The sequence below is a fragment of the Conger conger genome, chromosome 15 (genome assembly GCF_963514075.1).
Source record: "Conger conger chromosome 15, fConCon1.1, whole genome shotgun sequence".
NCBI lineage: Eukaryota > Metazoa > Chordata > Actinopteri > Anguilliformes > Congridae > Conger > Conger conger.
In genome coordinates, this window is record NC_083774.1 from 21,818,112 (window position 1) to 21,835,838 (window position 17,727).

General features: G+C 43.4%; 1 protein-coding gene across 10 annotated transcripts in view; it reads left to right on the plus strand.

Annotated features, from left to right (window-relative positions):
- The window catches only part of LOC133112023 (AP-3 complex subunit beta-2), a 49,597-nt gene that overhangs the window by 3,666 nt on the left and 28,204 nt on the right, over window positions 1-17,727 (plus strand). For 5 of the 10 annotated variants that reach the window (XM_061222690.1, XM_061222693.1, XM_061222692.1 and 2 more), the window contains exon 1: window positions 5,502-5,734. The exons of the other annotated variants lie outside the window; for them this stretch is intronic. In XM_061222690.1, coding sequence (XP_061078674.1) covers window positions 5,502-5,734 — 233 coding nt within the window. Of the gene's footprint in view, window positions 1-5,501; window positions 5,735-17,727 lie in introns of those variants that run through there. 10 annotated transcript variants of the gene reach the window in all.

A 17,727-nucleotide genomic window follows, 5' to 3' on the forward strand; every position in this document is an offset into this window, starting at 1 on the left:
TAGGTCAGAAAATTATACTGGTTGATTTATTGGTGCACAGAAACAAGGTCCTGGGAATAGCGGGACAAACTGTTGTAGTACTTGCTTAGAGCCAGAAGAGGGCGCTCACTATCAAGCTGTAAAGACTGCAGAACTGTGCCCTGTGCTCGGTGTTCTTATCTAAATGGGCAGACTGGTATTTTCTAAACTATATACAGTACATGCATATTTAAACAATGCTACAATATCTTAATATATAAACTTCAATTAAAAGTTAGTGTTGCATTATTTTTGCCTACTATTTTACAGTATGTAAATGTTTTTTTCAAAGCTCAGAACACTTTCAACCGTGTACAATAGTGTTTTATACTGTGCTTTGATGTACAGTTCAGTATGAAACAGCTCCCTTCAGGCTGTTAGAAATAACGCACTGGGAAGCTGTTCAAATGTAACTGTCAAATCGCATGTGGAAAAATGAGGGGGTATGCTGCAATAAAGCAAATAGGGTAATGAAGCCAATACAGATTTATTTCAGAGAGAGAGACCATTGCTTACATTATTGAAATGTGTTATTTAGTATGTGGAATGACTTGGGGATTTCACTGCTGTGTAGTGTGTGGGGGGAACAATAAACACAGCTTTCAATAGGTCCTCCTGTGTCACATGACTATACCTCAGCATTTAAGGGAGCCTCACTGTACTTCATTTTATAAAGGAAGTAATTACAGTCATTGGATTAGCGTTGATTATCATTAGCTTGCAGGCAGTTCCACATCCCTGGTCTTAATTCATGAATGAATTCTTGGTCTTCACGATAAGAATACAATGGGTGTGGCGTCATGCCTACAGCATGTTTGGACCTGTTCTCAGTCTTTCATTGGTTCTTCCCCCCCTTCTCCCTCTCCTTCAGCAAGCATTTCCTCCACCCGGCTTTTTCTACCGGTACATCGTCTCCGGCATGTTGACTTTAAGGTAGACTGGGTTTAGGAGGAACAATAGAAGGGTTTCAGTGGCAGGGTAGTGTCTGCTTCATTACACAAGAGTGACTCCTCTGGTTGATTAGGCACATAAAGTCTGTCTGCACCAGCTGTGAAATGTGCCCCTGATAAAAAAAGGGTCGTCATACTGCCATTTGCAGTGGTGCTGTCTGTCTGCACAGACTGCCATCTGCAATGTTTGAGCCTGTCCATGCACGTGCCTGGTGCAGTGTGAAACTGTTTATAGTGCTTCTTATTGTCGTAGCTGTGCAGATGATTTTGTATTGTGTGATTGTTGCCTAGGTAACAGTAGCCGACCTCATTAAAGGATATATATAAATACTGATGTATATATATATAAATGACTGATATATAAACACTGAATTCACGCTTGCAGCATAGGCAAAATGGTGCACATTTGGCAGATATGTGCTCCATTATGGCCTGCCTTTTTGAGAAAGGCAGGATTTGTCCCCTTTAATAATCGATGAATCCCTGAGTCTAATGTCATCTTTCCTAAAAATTAAATCCTCCTTGTTAAGAAATGCTTGCTCCAGTGTTGAGGCCCCACTACATGAGTGCTCATCTTCATTCAGATGCAAAAATGCAGTCAAAGCAAGTAGTTAGGATTGATACGATAATACTGAAAATAACGGTCTTTTTTTTTGGTCAGTGCGGTTGTCCTTAACAATAGCATTCCCACCCCAATTCAGTCAGTGTTTCCCAGTAGCATTGCAGGTACAGCAGGCAGCATCCCGCTGTTGTGAGTGAGAGTAGTTTCCAGCAGCGTTGGTGAGTTGGAAAGCTGATGGCCCAGCACTGAAATATTATATTTAAATGAAAACAAATAAATGTGTTAATATGTGAGTTCATGTGCCAAAATTATGAAAAGCCAATCGATTGATATTCCAGGCTGCACTACAAGCTTGCCAACTGCAACAACAGCAAGTAATAGCAAACTAGTCTCTTGTGAACGGTATATATTAACCAATGACAAACTATACTGTGACAGGATGTAAGAATTATTTAATTACATTTTGTCAGAAAGCAACTGTGTTGTTATCACATAGAACATAATCAAGCTTTTCTCATTCAGTTTCTTTTAGTCTACAAAGACCATACTAATTTAATTGTTATATTCAGAGCTCACAAACTACACCGGAAAGTCTATTTTTATTAAGTTATTTATAAATCATGTATTTATTGAACCCTACACCAAAAATCAGCATTTGCTTTCGCTGTCAGGTACACATAGTGAATGTTTTTTCAGGAGATCCCTGATGGAAGCCTTATTATTTTTAACTATTAATTTACTGTAAGCTGTCAGAGCATCAGAAACCACAACTCCAGTTTACTGTAATTATGCAAAAATAGTAATCATTCAAATTAAGACATTTTATTAGTTATTTATTTTATATTTCCATGCTCTGGGCCATGGTAACATAGTAACATAGGCATGTGTTTACATTTCCTGTACATTAACCCAGGCTTGCATTTAACCTCAACGGACTCAGTGTCATATGTCTTCTCTTCTTTTGTTGTGAAACCATAGTAATAGAGTCAAACTGCAGCTCGATGATGGTGTTAGTTTAGGCTTGTTGGGGGAAGAAATTTGGAGATGCAGTTTTACCAAAATAACATTTTACGGTTCTGTCATTCAGACAGTTCAACTATGCACTGTGAAGATGTGATAGGCTACATTTTCTCCTTTATTAAACACAATGGACTATTACATGACGAAATACAGCCGTGGAACTACTACAAAGCACAGCAACTGCTCTAGCATCTCACAATGAGAGGCTGAAGATTTTACCTAACTGTGATAATGTATAGGCCTGTCTTAGTTTAGCTCGTAACTAACAAAAAGTCTTGGGACTTATGTACGTAATTAGCATAATTTGGTACCCACATTTACTGATAGCTGCATACATATTATCTGGTTCTTTCACAGACAATTTAGAGTGAGGCGTTTTGTTTTTAAAAAAAAACCTTAATTTGGATAATGGAAATGAAGTGGCGACTTGGTCACTCTGGGCCATCGGACCATGCTTAAATATTATGAGCTTGACACACTGCTCCTTCAGGGCACCGTCTGATGCTTTCTGGAGGCTCAGCCAACTGTGCTGTTGATGATGTCTGAAGGTCTCACTTGTGTAACCCACAATATCCAAAAGCATCCTTCATCATTACAGTAGTTTTCTCCAGCATTCACTCCATCCTGTGAAGAACTATCAAACAGAAAATGTTGTTTTGAAAAGTTGGCACATCAAACAAAGTGTGCTGTGAAACAATGCAGGTGTCAGGGAGTGGAGGGACTAGCTGGGGCAGAGGATCCTGGGAGATCCTGGGGTGTATGTGTGGGGATCATGCAGGAAGGGGATCTTTACCAAAGAATACAACATTCAGTTACAATGATGAGGGTGTGGGGGAATTGTTTCACTCAAATCTCAAGGCTAAATATGTATTATATATTTATTATGTTATTATATATTTGTCCATATATATTATATAATCCACCGGGAGTGTATGCCACATCTGACCTGCCTTCCTCTCTCCTTGGCACACAACTTGGGTACTCTGATTTATCTGTGTAAAATGGCACCCACCAAACTTCTTTTCATGTCAGGGCCATTACTGGAAGCACTGTTGGCAGCTCAGTCTCCTCCTTGCTGCAAACAAATAAATAGTTTACAAATGAATAAAACTCTACTGCTTGTGGAGCACTGATTGTTTTTTGGATGAGGAGTAAAATTTTGCTGCATGAAAATTGAGAGAATCTTCCATGTTGTAAAATGGGTGATTGGTTAAATAGAGTTTGGCTGCTGGTGTGACTCTGGGTCTGCTGTTGTAAATGAGTGAATATATCCTTGATATAGAGGGCCGGAGATAATGGGATAAATATTTCAGTGATTATTGAATTGAACTTTCCCAACAAATTGGTTTCCCTTAAACTGGAATTAAAGCCCTGTACGTTTGCCAAACATTGAGAGATGGATCGTGCTCACCTGACTCATGAGGGCGGTTTGGAGAGGCAGTGAGCCTGCACGACTACTGGGTGTGTGGAGGCGTGGAAGTGGCGCATGATGTCATCGTTAGAAGCATACTGGTGAGAAATGGTGAAGGAGAGGCATTCATTGAGGATGACAGAACTACCACTGTCTGTTAACCTAATCAGACCAGAGAGGTCTTCATTATGGGAGTGCGGTGTTATTACAGCAGCAGAATGTTCCGGTGAAAAAAGGGTGTAACAGAAGGAGTGGACATGGTATTTGGCACTGACAGAAGTCTCTGTGTGAGAGAGCCATGGACACAGAAGCAGTACTCCCCCACCACACCACCCTACCACACACACAAACACACACGCACACACACACACATTCACACACACACACACACACACAACCACACACACATACACCTTGCAGACACACACTCACACACACACACACACACACACACACATAAACACACACACACATAGGCACACACACACCTCACAGACACACACTCTCACACACACACACACACTCACCTCACACGCACACACTCCCTCGCAGGACCCTGCCCACGAGGTGTGTAATTTAGTGCCTCAGCCTCTGTGCTTGTCACACATCAGTCACTCTATCCCCTCGGCAATGCCGCAGGTCAAAAGTCAAGAACACTGAAGCTTGCAATAATCTGTGAATGAGCCCCGCTCTGGAGTGGGCAACGGGAGCTGTCCACCTGGCCTCCTCTCCCTACCTGATCCCAGGGAACCACCAAGACGTGAGGTAGCCACCTGGCTCCGGGCTCCCGGAATCCTATCCTGCTGGATCGGGTTTCTGCGGGCAGGTGCAGCGCGTCCACAACAGAGACCCAGAGAGAGATCCCCTCCGCTTCTCACTGTTTATTGGAATAGGGGAAGCCAGCCAGGGTGGCGTTTGTGAAAGCTGAGTCATATCAGGAAAAACTGCACAGGGAGAGAGCGAGAGAGAGAGAGAGAGAGAGAGAGAGAGCGAGATGAGAGAAGGGTGAGCGAAGAGGAGAGCGAGCGCGAGAGAGCGAGGGAGAGGGAGGGAGGGAGACTGAAGCGCGGAGGGGAGGGGGTTTGCTAACGTGGCTGAGGGAGAGGGCTGCGTCTCTGCACAATAAAGAGGAGCAGAGGAGCGCAGGGTGAGGCGCAGGAAGACGGAGCGTGGGGTGAGGTGCACAGCCAGCTCCCAGGGAAGCGGCCATCGAGGACCAGAAGGAGCCGTGCGCTGAGGAGCCGCTGCCTCCAACCGCCGAGGAGGAGGGGGGGAGGGGCAGCCCTACGCACGACGCCCCGCCTCGGATCCGCTCCGCCAATCAGAGCCCGGAGCCCGCCGCGTCTCCATTGGCCTCCCCGCATCGGTCCGTCTGCGTGCCACATGGGCCCGTGCGTCCGCTGTGTGTTCGCTCTGCAGGTGTCTCCCGCGCCCGTGCACCCTCCTGGACTTACACCCCGGCGACTGTGAGCCCCTTTCATCTATCCGCGGTCTAGAGGGGTGCGTCTGAGAACGCCATCTCCGCCGGCTCGTGGGGAAAATGACGACCATGCAGAGGCTCCTGCAGCTCCCGGTGAACGCGGTGAATCTGGTGAAAACGGCACAGGCTCAGGAGGAGGCCAAGAGCCCTGTGCTGACCCCCGACGGAGGGCAGCAGACCTGGTACAACGCGGTCAGGCCGGACGAGCTGAGGCACCTCCGGTCCGGCGGTGACCAGGAGGAGCGCCCCACGCTGGAGGAGGGCATTACCAGCGCCCAAACACAGCCTCTGCGGTAGGCCAACACTTATCCTACACCATAACTTAGTGCAGCATCATACTACTGACACACTCTACACACTTATCTCACTGAGACACATCTCCATCACTGAGACACTACACATCTGCACCACTGACACACTCAACATACTTGTGTCAGTGACACACACACGCTACATACCTACTGACTCTACATTAACACCACAGACATATTCTACTTCCTAATCTCACTGACAGCCTCAACACAACTGTATTATTAACAGACTTTCCGCTCCCTGTATCACTAACACCTGAGCAGTAGATCACTGACACTTCAGCCCTGTATTACTGATGCACACAACACGGCTCCATCACAGACACGACATCCCTGTGTTACTGGCACACCTTTCTGACTCATTACAGAGCCTATGCTGTTTGCCTTCTATCGCTGATCTCTGATCTAAAGCCGTGCTTTTCAGCAGTTAAACCTTTTAAATATCAGCGCTGCTGTTTGTTTGACAGTGTAAGAACTCTGTGAGGTGCTGAAATAGGAGTCTTATGTGGAGTTTGCTCAAGACTCTACAGGTGTGTCCATCGTGTGCGCTGGAAGCAGATGAGATGATTGGCTCTGTGCTTTGGTGTATTAATGTTACCATGCATCTTTGATGCATTTTCATTGCCTTTTAATGTGGATGTGGGTCTTCATAAGGTTACTTTTGAGGTTAGGTTACAACCTCTAAGGTTATGACTTGTGCAATTATTTCTGGTTTATGCTTTTTCGGATTTGTGATTTTACTGTTGGGTTATAAACAAAATATATCATAATTGTGTGTTTCTGTTCTCCTTGAAATGTAAAGAAACCATTTCCCCCTTGTCTTTGTAATCATTTGCATGTTTTCATATTTATAACATTTCTGAACCATGCCTTGGGCTGACATATCCCTAAAGCAGAAAGTATTAAAGGGATCAATTAGATAAGCTGATGTTTAATTATGCCCTGAATTGTATAGCCTACATTAATGATGTCAGCTTTAGGGAGCACATAACTGAAAGATAATTACACAACAAATGAGTTTATTGAGAAGCCAATATCACACAGGATACATAACAAGAACTTCCTTCATATTCCTCCCTTCTTGCTATTCACAGGAGCATGTGCAGGTGTGCCACATTCTCAGACAAGCAAGTGGAATTGTGGAATATGAAAGGAGTGAAATAAAGATTTAAACTTGTAACCGATGCCTCCCCACATCAGCACTATCTGCTGCTAATGCAACCGCAGCAACAGGTCTACTTAAATGAAATAAATCATGTGAACATTAGCTTAAATCACACATGGTTCATTTAATGTTAAACATTTCTCTGATGAGACTAAATATGTGCTGTTGCTGTAAATTCTTTGAACAGTAGGCCTACATGGTTTAATGGATGTTCAACTGGTAAAGCCTACATGCTATAACAGCAGGAGGAAAGGGGTTCTCTGTTCTTGCGATCATCAATAGTGTGGAAAATCAAGTGTGTTGAATATGCATTACCACATACTTAAATGCCAGGGCATGTTTGGTGCCACCTTTTAACAGCAGGACAGTAGTCCATTTGTGTTCAAACCTAGTGATTTCAGGCATACACGGTCTGAGTTGAAGTGATTTGGAAACGGTTCCGTATCGTTGAACTTCTCTGACCATACCATGAACCTCTGTGACCATACCATGACTATACAAGGAATGCTGACTTCACACCATGATTTGTGGAGCCGTCATGGGCTTTTTATTTATTCATGGCTCACAAAATGTGGACTAAGAGGGCTGAGTAACACACAGTAAAACTGAAATGCAACAAACGGTATTGATATTGAGTTCCCTCTTGCATAAAAGCAATAAACCTCCAGAAACCTCCTGTGAGGAAGGAGGAAGAGTTGTGGCCACATTTTAGTGAGTGCTTTGGAATTGGATTTTGTGTAGGCTTGAATCACACAACTGACTTTACTTTGCTGCTTTTGGTTGCACATGTTTGGAGATGTTGTGTTATTTGTGTGTGTTGCAGACCTGAATACCTGAACACTGCTGGTGTTGCACTGCATTGGTCTACCTCTGTTCAAGAGTGTGATCTGTTTCCATTTCATAAAGAGATGGTATCGTCACAAAATGTGATTCTGTTCATTTGACGGAAACTGGTGGTGTGTTTTGGGGAGAAGTGTACACTCATCTGTTCGTTCTTCTTGATTATATAGTACTTCCCTGCTGTTCAGTCAGTTGTAATGAGGTATGTAAACATTTAAGCTTAATCAGTGTTTAGAATTAGAGTGTATGTATGAACAAAATTACATCTGCCATCTTGTCAACAACACCTCCAGGATTATTGGCAACAGTGCCTCCAAATGATTTATTTGTGGAGAGTCTGCATGCATCAGTTCTATAAAAGCATGCTTTTTCAGTAGGAATACAGATAAATAGAGTATATGCAAATATACATGTACACATCACAGGCTGCCCACAAAATTCTTCTAATGAAATATCATATTTTCAGTGTCAACATATACACTGTATGACTGCTTTCCTTTTTTTCTATTTTCTCCTCAACTTTGTCCTGGCTCGCAAAATGCGAATAAGCAGTTTTTCCTTTACCACGTTTCACAAGGAACCAGATCAGTGCTGAGAATGATATGTCGATATATTCATACCTTAATTGTTCAGCAGGTTTTATCACAGATTTTATCTTATCTTTTCTCCCAATGTAGAACGCTCAGTCAAATTTGTAGACGCCTCTGACTGTCTTCCACTGGAATAAATCCTCTCTCCAAAGACTCCTTGTCTTTGCTTTTCAGTTTTTCTTTTTTATCCTTCATAGCCCCCCTTGGCTTTATCATCACTCTGCCAGTCACAGCAGAGCTGCAGCAGCCTCTGGAACATCACAATGCCATTTTGGCAGTCCTGCTTGTAACTCGAATAAGAACTCAGCGAAGTTCACAAAAATGGGTGTTATTATTTTTAAGAATGAGATATACAGTACTTGAAGATCTCGATATACAATTTTGGTGAGCACACCAAAATTCAACAACAATCATAGCAGACCTGATGAAAACATTTTTTTTGGCTGTTTATTCGACTGAAAATTGAACTGAAAACCAAACTGCGTTTTAGGGTTAAGCTGTTGTGTGCGTGAATTGAACATGCCCAGAGAAGCACATATGCCCAGCTATCAGATCAGCCGGGGAGCCTGTTTGAGATTGATCTTCAAACCATATTGAGTATGCAGCTGGTCTGAACTGGTAAACCAGCTACCAGCTGTTTCAAAACCTAGCTTGTGCTGTTTATTTTCAGCAGGGCAGACACTGATATCAGTTACTAATATTAACATGAACAGTGAGGATCAATGAACTGGCATATTTACTCATGCTTAACGCAAAAATGTCATATGTACATTATTGTTGTTGTTATTGTGTTATTCCATGCCCCTGTCTGGACATTCAATAGTAAAAGATCAAACCAAATCAGTTTAGCGTATATGCGGTAGGTTTTTTAACAAAGGCTGCTCAAAAGTAGCAGAAAAACTATGTGTTATTGCTGTAGGTTGGTCAGATGATATTTTTGGAATTAAATACTGCATGAGTTGAGGCTAAGTGAAAGAGAAGGGTAAATGCAGAGGTTGCGGTTGAAGCTGTGTCTTTGTGGAAATGCCAGCCTCTTGTCAACTGTACTGTTGTCAGGGACACAAATTGATTCCCTTTCAGCGAATGTGATCGGGGGACAGATTGCTCTCAGGTGGAAAACGAGCTTGGGCTCCTTCTCTCTGCGTCCCGTCTGAAGTTAAGGGCACCAGCGCCAAACCAGTCATTACGATAAGATCTTTTCCTTTCAGACAAATGCCTCCTGGCTCTTGTGTGGGCCTCATTCCAATCACGACCAAGGGCTTTCTCACCGTAAAACACGTTGAGAGGCTGTGGGGTTTTTTCGTGGCAGGGGTTTCGATATTTATCGCCGGCAATACGCTTTTAAAGCAGAGTCCTGATTGTTTCTCCGCCGTGACACTGGAGAGACAACCAGCTATGGGTGGATGGGAGATGGGATCGCTGATGCGTAGGAGTGATGGGGAAAACACCCACAGCTCAAATCGCTGCACCAGGCCACCGTTCCCACAGACCGAATATTTCACAATGCCCCTCAGTGCCACTACTTACCTCCGCTCTTATTGTGCCGCGGGTGATTCTCACTGTCAGTGAATATGTGACATTAAATATCTCTGCTTATGTGAGAGGGCCATGTTATGACCGGTTCTTGAAATTTATGACTGCGACCGTGATAAGCAGACCATGAAAGCGACGTCTCTCCCGCTTACTCATTTACTCGGTCAGTCGTTCAGTCCATCTCGCATGCTCTCAATTATTGAGTGAGCAATTCCCCTGCCAGCGAACGGCAATAACAGTATTTTACCTCTTAGACAAAAAAGCAGGAAAAGAGCAAAATATCATGGTGGAGAGAAAAGGGCAAAATAGTGATATAGTCGTGTTCTGCATCTGTGTTCTGCACTGCGTTGTGCCATTATAAAAAAAAAACAGTAGGTGCAATACAGGACATACTACAGTGTTCAAAGTAGATTGCAAAATTCAGGTGGTATTCTGTGTGTGTGACATGGCTGTGTCAGGCTCTTCATGTACACTCGAACCTGTGGCACACACTACTCTGCTATGCACTGGCTATAGACTGAGCCTCCTTCACCACACCCACAGATCCTCCAACCGCTAAAACAGCAGCGGCAGAATGAGCCTACTGGGGAGAGGAGACACAGTCATTTTGTTTTATTGCATTCTTTGTTGCCTTGGAAACCGGCCGTGCAAGTTGGATTTGTTGCGAGATATGATAGCCGGTTAATTTCTGCCATGATGTAGTGTCAGTCTCCTGGGGTTTCTTTTTAATTAGCATATTCTTCTGGTTCCATCTCCCTGAGAAAGGTTTACAGTGAATTCATTTGTGATGGGTCCCTTGGTTTACAGTGAATTAATTTGTGATGCGTCCCTTGGATTACAGTGAATTCATTTGTGATGCGTCCCTTGGTTTACAGTGAATTCATTTGTGATGCGTCCCTTGGATTACAGTGAATTCATTTGTGATGCGTCCCTTGGATTACAGTGAATTCATTTGTGATGCGTCCCTTGGATTACAGTGAATTCATTTGTGATGCGTCCCTTGGTTTACAGTGAATTCATTTGCGATGCGTCCCTTGGTTTACAGTGAATTCATTTTGCGATGCGTCCCTTGGTTTACAGTGGCTTGGGGGGAAGGAATGACAACAAGGTGTGGTGTTGCCGCATGCTCAGTGGGGTTGGAGAATGCCAGGTTCCCATGTAGTCTGTCTGTTAATGGCTCTCACTACTGGGGCCACTGATGACCGCTCATCTGCTCCCGTCAAGTGTTGTGATGTCACAGCCACATCCTTGAAAGGCAGTCTCCAGGGAGACGGGTGACACCTCGCTCCAGGGCCCTGCCGTTTGCATATGTTTATTCCCTGTTAGAACGTGGCCTGCAGTGGAAGATGTCACCCTGCCGAACAGCGCTCGTTTTGAAACTAAGGCATGGAGAAAACCGGTAATTCCGCTTGAAATATTTCATCATGGAACAAAATGGCATGTGGCAGACATTCATTATGCGCCTTCCACACATTAGACGGCACGGGGTGTTTCCCTGCCTCCATTTCACTCATTATCCACTCTATCCTTCAGCTCCCCGTGACGGAAGAGACAGATCCATTTCTGCATGTCAGCCATGCTCTCTGATCTCCACGCCTCAAACCTGTCATCACTGTTCACTTCCATTCATGTGCTGGTGCTAATAATTTTCTAGCTCACCAACTCACCACCTAATTACCAACCAGGTATGACACCTTCCTACCCCCCCTACTCTGCCTATATCTGTCCACTGTTGTCTCATTTGAAGTATCTGCACCTGTATATGGAAGGCAGAAACACCCCCTTGAACATGGTGTGATTTAAACCATCCTCCCAGGAGGGTCCCAACTTGAACATGGACATTTTATTGCTCTGGGCATCCTTTACAGTACACAGAAGACACAAATGCGCACTGTGTTGAAAGAAGATGGATCTGAAGACTGAGGCTGTTTATAATGGATTAATTCTGCTGTTCTCCCAGTACCAGAAAGGTTTTGATCATCACTGTAAATTTCAATTGAATATTTGTCCCATTTCTTTTCTTCAGCTTCATCAGGACAGTTGGGATGTGCTTGTATTTCACTTGAATGTTTAGAATTGAAAGGTACAATAGGTAATTTCGGACTTCTAAAGGTCAAGAGAGGAATAGCAGCAACAAACACCTTCAAACCACAACACTGTTTATCCCTCCCCCTTCTATGTAATCGCGCTGGCGTTGAAGCGCAATTGGCTGTGGAAGTTAGAACCAATTTTCAACCAATGAGCTTGAATTATTGTACAGTTATACAATGTTTTGGTACAGAGTGTCGGGCCATCAACTATATATTTTGAAACCAGAATTTAAGGACTATAAACACAGGAAGAGGGTGAGTCAACATGTGAGCCTTTTTAAATGATAGGAAGGCATTTACAATGGTCTTTATATTTAAACACAAAAATCTTACCTATTGTACCTTTAATATCTAAATGGATTATACATTCAGCATGAAAAGGCTTTTGTGACAGGGCCAGTACGATAATTCACATCTCTAGTCGTTTCACCTTGGCCACATTGCATATAGGCAAGCAGAATTGTTTAAGAACAGAATAAAGATGCCACCCCTCTGTGCAACTTTCTTGAATGAGAGCGAATGTGCTGTATTGGTTACTGTGGAAACCCAGAGAGGGGGAATTGACCCTGGGTCAGGACTGATACAACACAATAGTTAAATAGAGTCAGAGTCACAGTATAGCCTTTCGGAGTGGCTGTTTACCAGCACCGATTATCGAAAAATGCCTATTCCCTTTGTTCCTTTTTCATTGACAGCTCTCTCCGCACCTGCTGCAACTGCACAATTCATGCAATTCACGCTCAGCCGTTTATTATTTCTGTTTCTGCCTTTGTGCTGGTGCATGGAGCCCCTGGAATTAGGGGGCTAAGGTTCGACTCCAAACCACAGATCGATTTCCCCAGCCCTCCCTGAACATGCTGTGTAGGATCAGCAGTCTTAATTTAGTCTTTTGAAACGTCTGCCACTTCTGAATGAAAAGGTGGCATTCAGACATTGTTGATGGTCACAGGACAGAGTTTGAGTCACCACTATGTCTGGTGCTCACAGTGACATCATCTCCTCAGACTCATCAGCCTATGGCTGAAAGCCTGGCTCAGGGGTTTGACACGTGTGTATTGTTGCTTGGCTGGGTAGGAATCGTGTCCTAACACCCTCACTATAAACCCTCACTGCCTACACTGAAGCTAGGGCCTTGTTTGTCCCTTTTGTTGTTGTATCTCTGCCTTGCCATTTCTTCTTAAGGGACAGGATGATTACAGTAATCATCAAGAACAGGAGGAAACGGTAGCATATTAAAATACAGCAATTACAATTCAAATGCTGAAATTGTTTTTGTAAAAAAGCTTGAAGTAACATTAGAATTAGGATGTGCAACATGACTACATCTTAACACTACTGTGTAATAATACCACCTGCTGAAGGATGAAAGATAAGCAAAGGGTTTATATATACTTAAAAAAGAAAAAATAATTTTAGTGCAATTTCACTAGCACATACAAAGCCCGTTTTTCTAGTGGACGGAGGACATTAGACTAGTTTTCTTCATTTCAGTTTCCTTATAGCTCACAGGTACAATTAATTTCAATGGATTTTGAATTGCATTTGGAAGACAACAATAATACAATAATTTGTTTTTCTTGCTGCATTAAGTTGCCTTGTGTTAAGCTCGCTATTGTTTCAACTGATGTTTTTTTCCCCCCATTTTATTAGTAGTGAGAGACATTCCTCTAAAAAACCTACAAATCCAGAATTATTGGCACCCCCTGATTGACAATGCACAAAAAATACTGATTGCATTTTGGTTCCATCAGGGAGAACCTTTGTTTGGTACATTCTCCGTTTTGAGTGTTGCAAACTTACATTGGTTTCCACACTGCAGGCTGGCATTATCCTCTGCTACATATGAGTGAACTGCCACTGCACTGTGAGGACAGGAAGCAGACCTTCTCCTGGGGATGCTGGGTGGCAGGGGAATCAGACCTCTTCTCTCTGCTGCGTCCAGTAGCCCAGTCCATGTTTGCTTAATGGCATATTTAATGCTTTCTGTGGGTCATCCACAGGGAGCTGATTTACAGATTATGGATCACGGACCAATCCAACTGGAGCGCCCCAGAGATAAATCAGAAGGGACCTGTGTTCTGGGTTCTGTGGGGGGGGGGGGTGCGTGAGAGCAAGCAGCCTTATTAAATCATCTGCACTCTATGTATGCTAAAGGGAAGAGGACGTCAGTATACACTGCATAGAATATACAATACCCTAAAGCACTCCCCAACCACACACATATAGTTTTTATATAGCCGGGTTTGTGTGTCTGTATTTTAATTGTCTGTATAACTGCTCACCTCAAATTCCCTGAGCATCCAACAGTGGCGCTGATACTTTCAGAGGGTCGGACCTGCTGACCCACAATTTGTCTGAGACTTTGTTCAAATAATGTGCTTCAAAATGGCAGCCATACGTACTCTGATGAGGTGTGTGTCTGCCATTTAAATATCCCTGTGTATATTTGTTTAACACTCCTCTGATCATGCTATGCCATGTTGGCATTTAACTGCTGCAGGGAAAGCTCTTAGGGAAATAGGTGAAGAGTTTGAAATATTGGGAGCTGTATTGACCGCGTTGTTCTGAAGGCGCGCTGTACTGGTCGTGCTGTATTTGTGAGAAGGCGGAGCAGCTCAAGTGCTCTCTGAGCCTGACTCGCCAGCCACCCAGCAGCTTCCTGTTGAGTGTGAGAAACACAGTGCAGAACACCACCCAATATCTTATTTGCATGATAGCGCAACAAAATCAGCTTACAGACTGTGAAGAACTTAGAGATGAGAACCGATGACGTGACGTCATCATTTGCATCATTTCAGCAGCTACAGAATTTGGGTTATTTTGAGTACAGACTTTGACTGAACGGCAGTTATACAATCTATGGCTTTTTGACTTCAAAAGTTTGCAACAAAGCAAAATGATTTGTCATTGCCTCCGAGCTATCAACTACCCGTACTCAGAGGAGTGAAATTGTCTGCCTTTCTTTATAGCTTGAATTAGTCTTGGGCTATTTGTGCCACTGCTCTCCCACTGCCATCACTATTAGTCTGTGTCAAAAACGCCATCGCACCACTGGCTCAGTGTGAGGAGAGTTAGGGATGAACCAGGAAGGGGCCCATAAATCCTTGGCATGACGGCCGATTCTTCTCCCTGCATCAGGCAGGAGGCGCGGCTGTCCTGAGGCCAGAATGATGTGCAAATCCACGGCGGTTTATTGCTGTCCTGTCGAAAAGAAGATCTCGCTTAATGGCTCCATGTTGCCATTGATCAGTGGCCTGCTCCAAGAGAGAAACTGCTTTATTGAAATGTGCAGTTGTTTCCATGGCAACCCTTTGAATATTTGGACCATCTCTGATATCTGTTGTTAGAACGGCTTGTATTTCACTCTCGAACCCCATCGGGCTGAAATAATGGCTTCTGGAAATCCTCTCGTGAGGGTGTGGTTGTGTACTGGCAAGGAGTCTTGTTTGACCACACAAACATCATCCAGTTTCCAGTATCCCAACCTAATTCACATTAGTATCACTCCTGGTATCAGTAGCACACTCCTTCTGGGATATGTGCTACATTTAACCATCAGGTTATAGTAACATGTTTGCATGGGTAGAATGGATTTGTCCACAATTCAAGTTTTTGTTTCTTCTTTAGTCCCTGCTCATACACATGAATACAAGTACCCCTTCCCCAGATATGAGTCACGATCTAAACAGATTATTTCCTGTTTTGTTTTTAAACCTATCGTATTACCTACTGTAGAACTGACCATGCACCCTCTGCCAGGAGAGAGACAATAAAGTGAACTGGACATTCTCAGTCCAGCTAATAAGTGTTTGTGCTCCTGCAGTATGTTTTAAACACCTTTGTTATTTCACCGTACTTTGTTTTTGGACAAAAGGGACAGCTGAAAATGGTCGAAGGCTGAAAGGCTTGTATCTGCTGTGTGCTAAAATTAAAGTGCAAACTACACCCAGCAGAAGCCCAGAGAGGCCTTGAAGTAGGCTGCTTTGATCAAGAGCGCTTAGAGCGGATAAACGCCTAAAGAAGTTCTCCGTGGGACTCGATTTACAAGGGAGTCATGGACAGCATTTTGATACTGTACAAGCAAATGTGCCATTAATAGCCATGTTTTGTTAGTTTTTGCATACCTTCAGCAGCCTATTAATTAGACATGCTTCCCCACAGCCTTGACAGACAGTCCCAGAGCTGCTGTTCATTTCAAACAACACTCATGGCCAGCCAGTCGAAGCGTTCAGTGCTCAAAGTTGTGTTGAACATGGACCTCGGTGAAGTAATGTGACCGGCTGAAGTTACTGTCAAGTCCAATTTCAGGCGGTTCACTATGAACTGAACCAGTTTTCGGCACTGCGGTGCTGTCACTGTGAGACCCCTCCAGTGGCCTCTGTCTGTGTCAGCCAAGCGTGTGCTGTCTGGCCGCAATGGCGCTCTGGAGAACAGTAAACTCAACAACCTGCAATGGAACATTAAACTTAACAATTGCAATACAGAGCAAAAACAAGGGCTTGGGCTGAAGTGCTCAGAACAAATGAAGCTGATGTTAATGAGAATCAGAGCTCCGTGCATGCTTAAATAAATACAGCATAGACAGGAAAATACATGCATGGCTTTTACTTGTGTGCTATATCGTCTGTACGTATGTAAGTAAAAACTACTCGCATTTCCGATGATATTACGTATATATAGCTCTTGTAAAGTGTTCTGCTACTTCGGATACATGCTGAGAAAAGACAAACAGCAAGCTGTGGGGCATAATAACCATTTTAGGGGAGAACAGAAGTGGTATCTTGAATTCAAGTTATACACATACTGATCATGTTTCTGTTTCACATAATGAACTGGTGGCTCTGTCAATACAGTTAAAGCCCTGCCAAGATAGTTAAAGTCAATACTGTTTAGTATTCCACATACTTTGGATATGCCACAATAGTGTAGTATCAGTGCCTTTTTGTAGCTTCATTGTATTTTCTGTGAAGTGCTCTGAATGTCCCTCAGCACTTAAACATGCTCAGTTGCATTGGGGAGCTGGTTCTTGCATCATTGACCGTATGGAAATGAAAGAGCATGACAGCAGTAATGAGTCCTGCTGTCTCATAGACCAGAAGCATCATCTAATTCAGTCACAAAGAAAGCCTCCTTGAAATGTGTCTACACCGCATCATTTGCATTTGAATCATTTACAGTTGCATTTTTTCCAGCGGCCTGGCTGTTTATTTTCACGTAGGGGCTTCTCATATCTATTTCAGCATTTTGAAAGTATTATATGAATAATATTTAAAAGCTGGAATAATATAAAAGTGGCAACTACAACTGTCTACAATACGAGCGTTTCTGAGGTGCGAAAGAGATGGTCATCCTAACTTTCAAAAGCATTCTATACTGCAAGTAAACACGCGGAACTGCATAAGTCACACCCAAATGCCCAGACATCTCTGTGCGGGACAGTTACAGCTTGTTGGCTCTTCTAAATGGCAGTGAAACATATAAGCGTTAACTGAACAGAATGGATCTGAGCAGTGCTAAGCTGGTATGCATTGTATCCTGGGTAAATGGACAGCAGAAATGTATTCATCACATTCCTGGGAAAGTGATTGTTCCGGGTGATTGAAGAACAGAGAAGAAGGAAGCCGGAGGATGTTTGTGCTGCACTGCAGCAAGGAGGGCTAACGGAAGTTATAGTATGTTTATTATATAGTACAGAATTATAGTATCATAAGGAGCAAGTAGATTTTCCCCCACCTGGAAATATGCGCCATGGTGGAG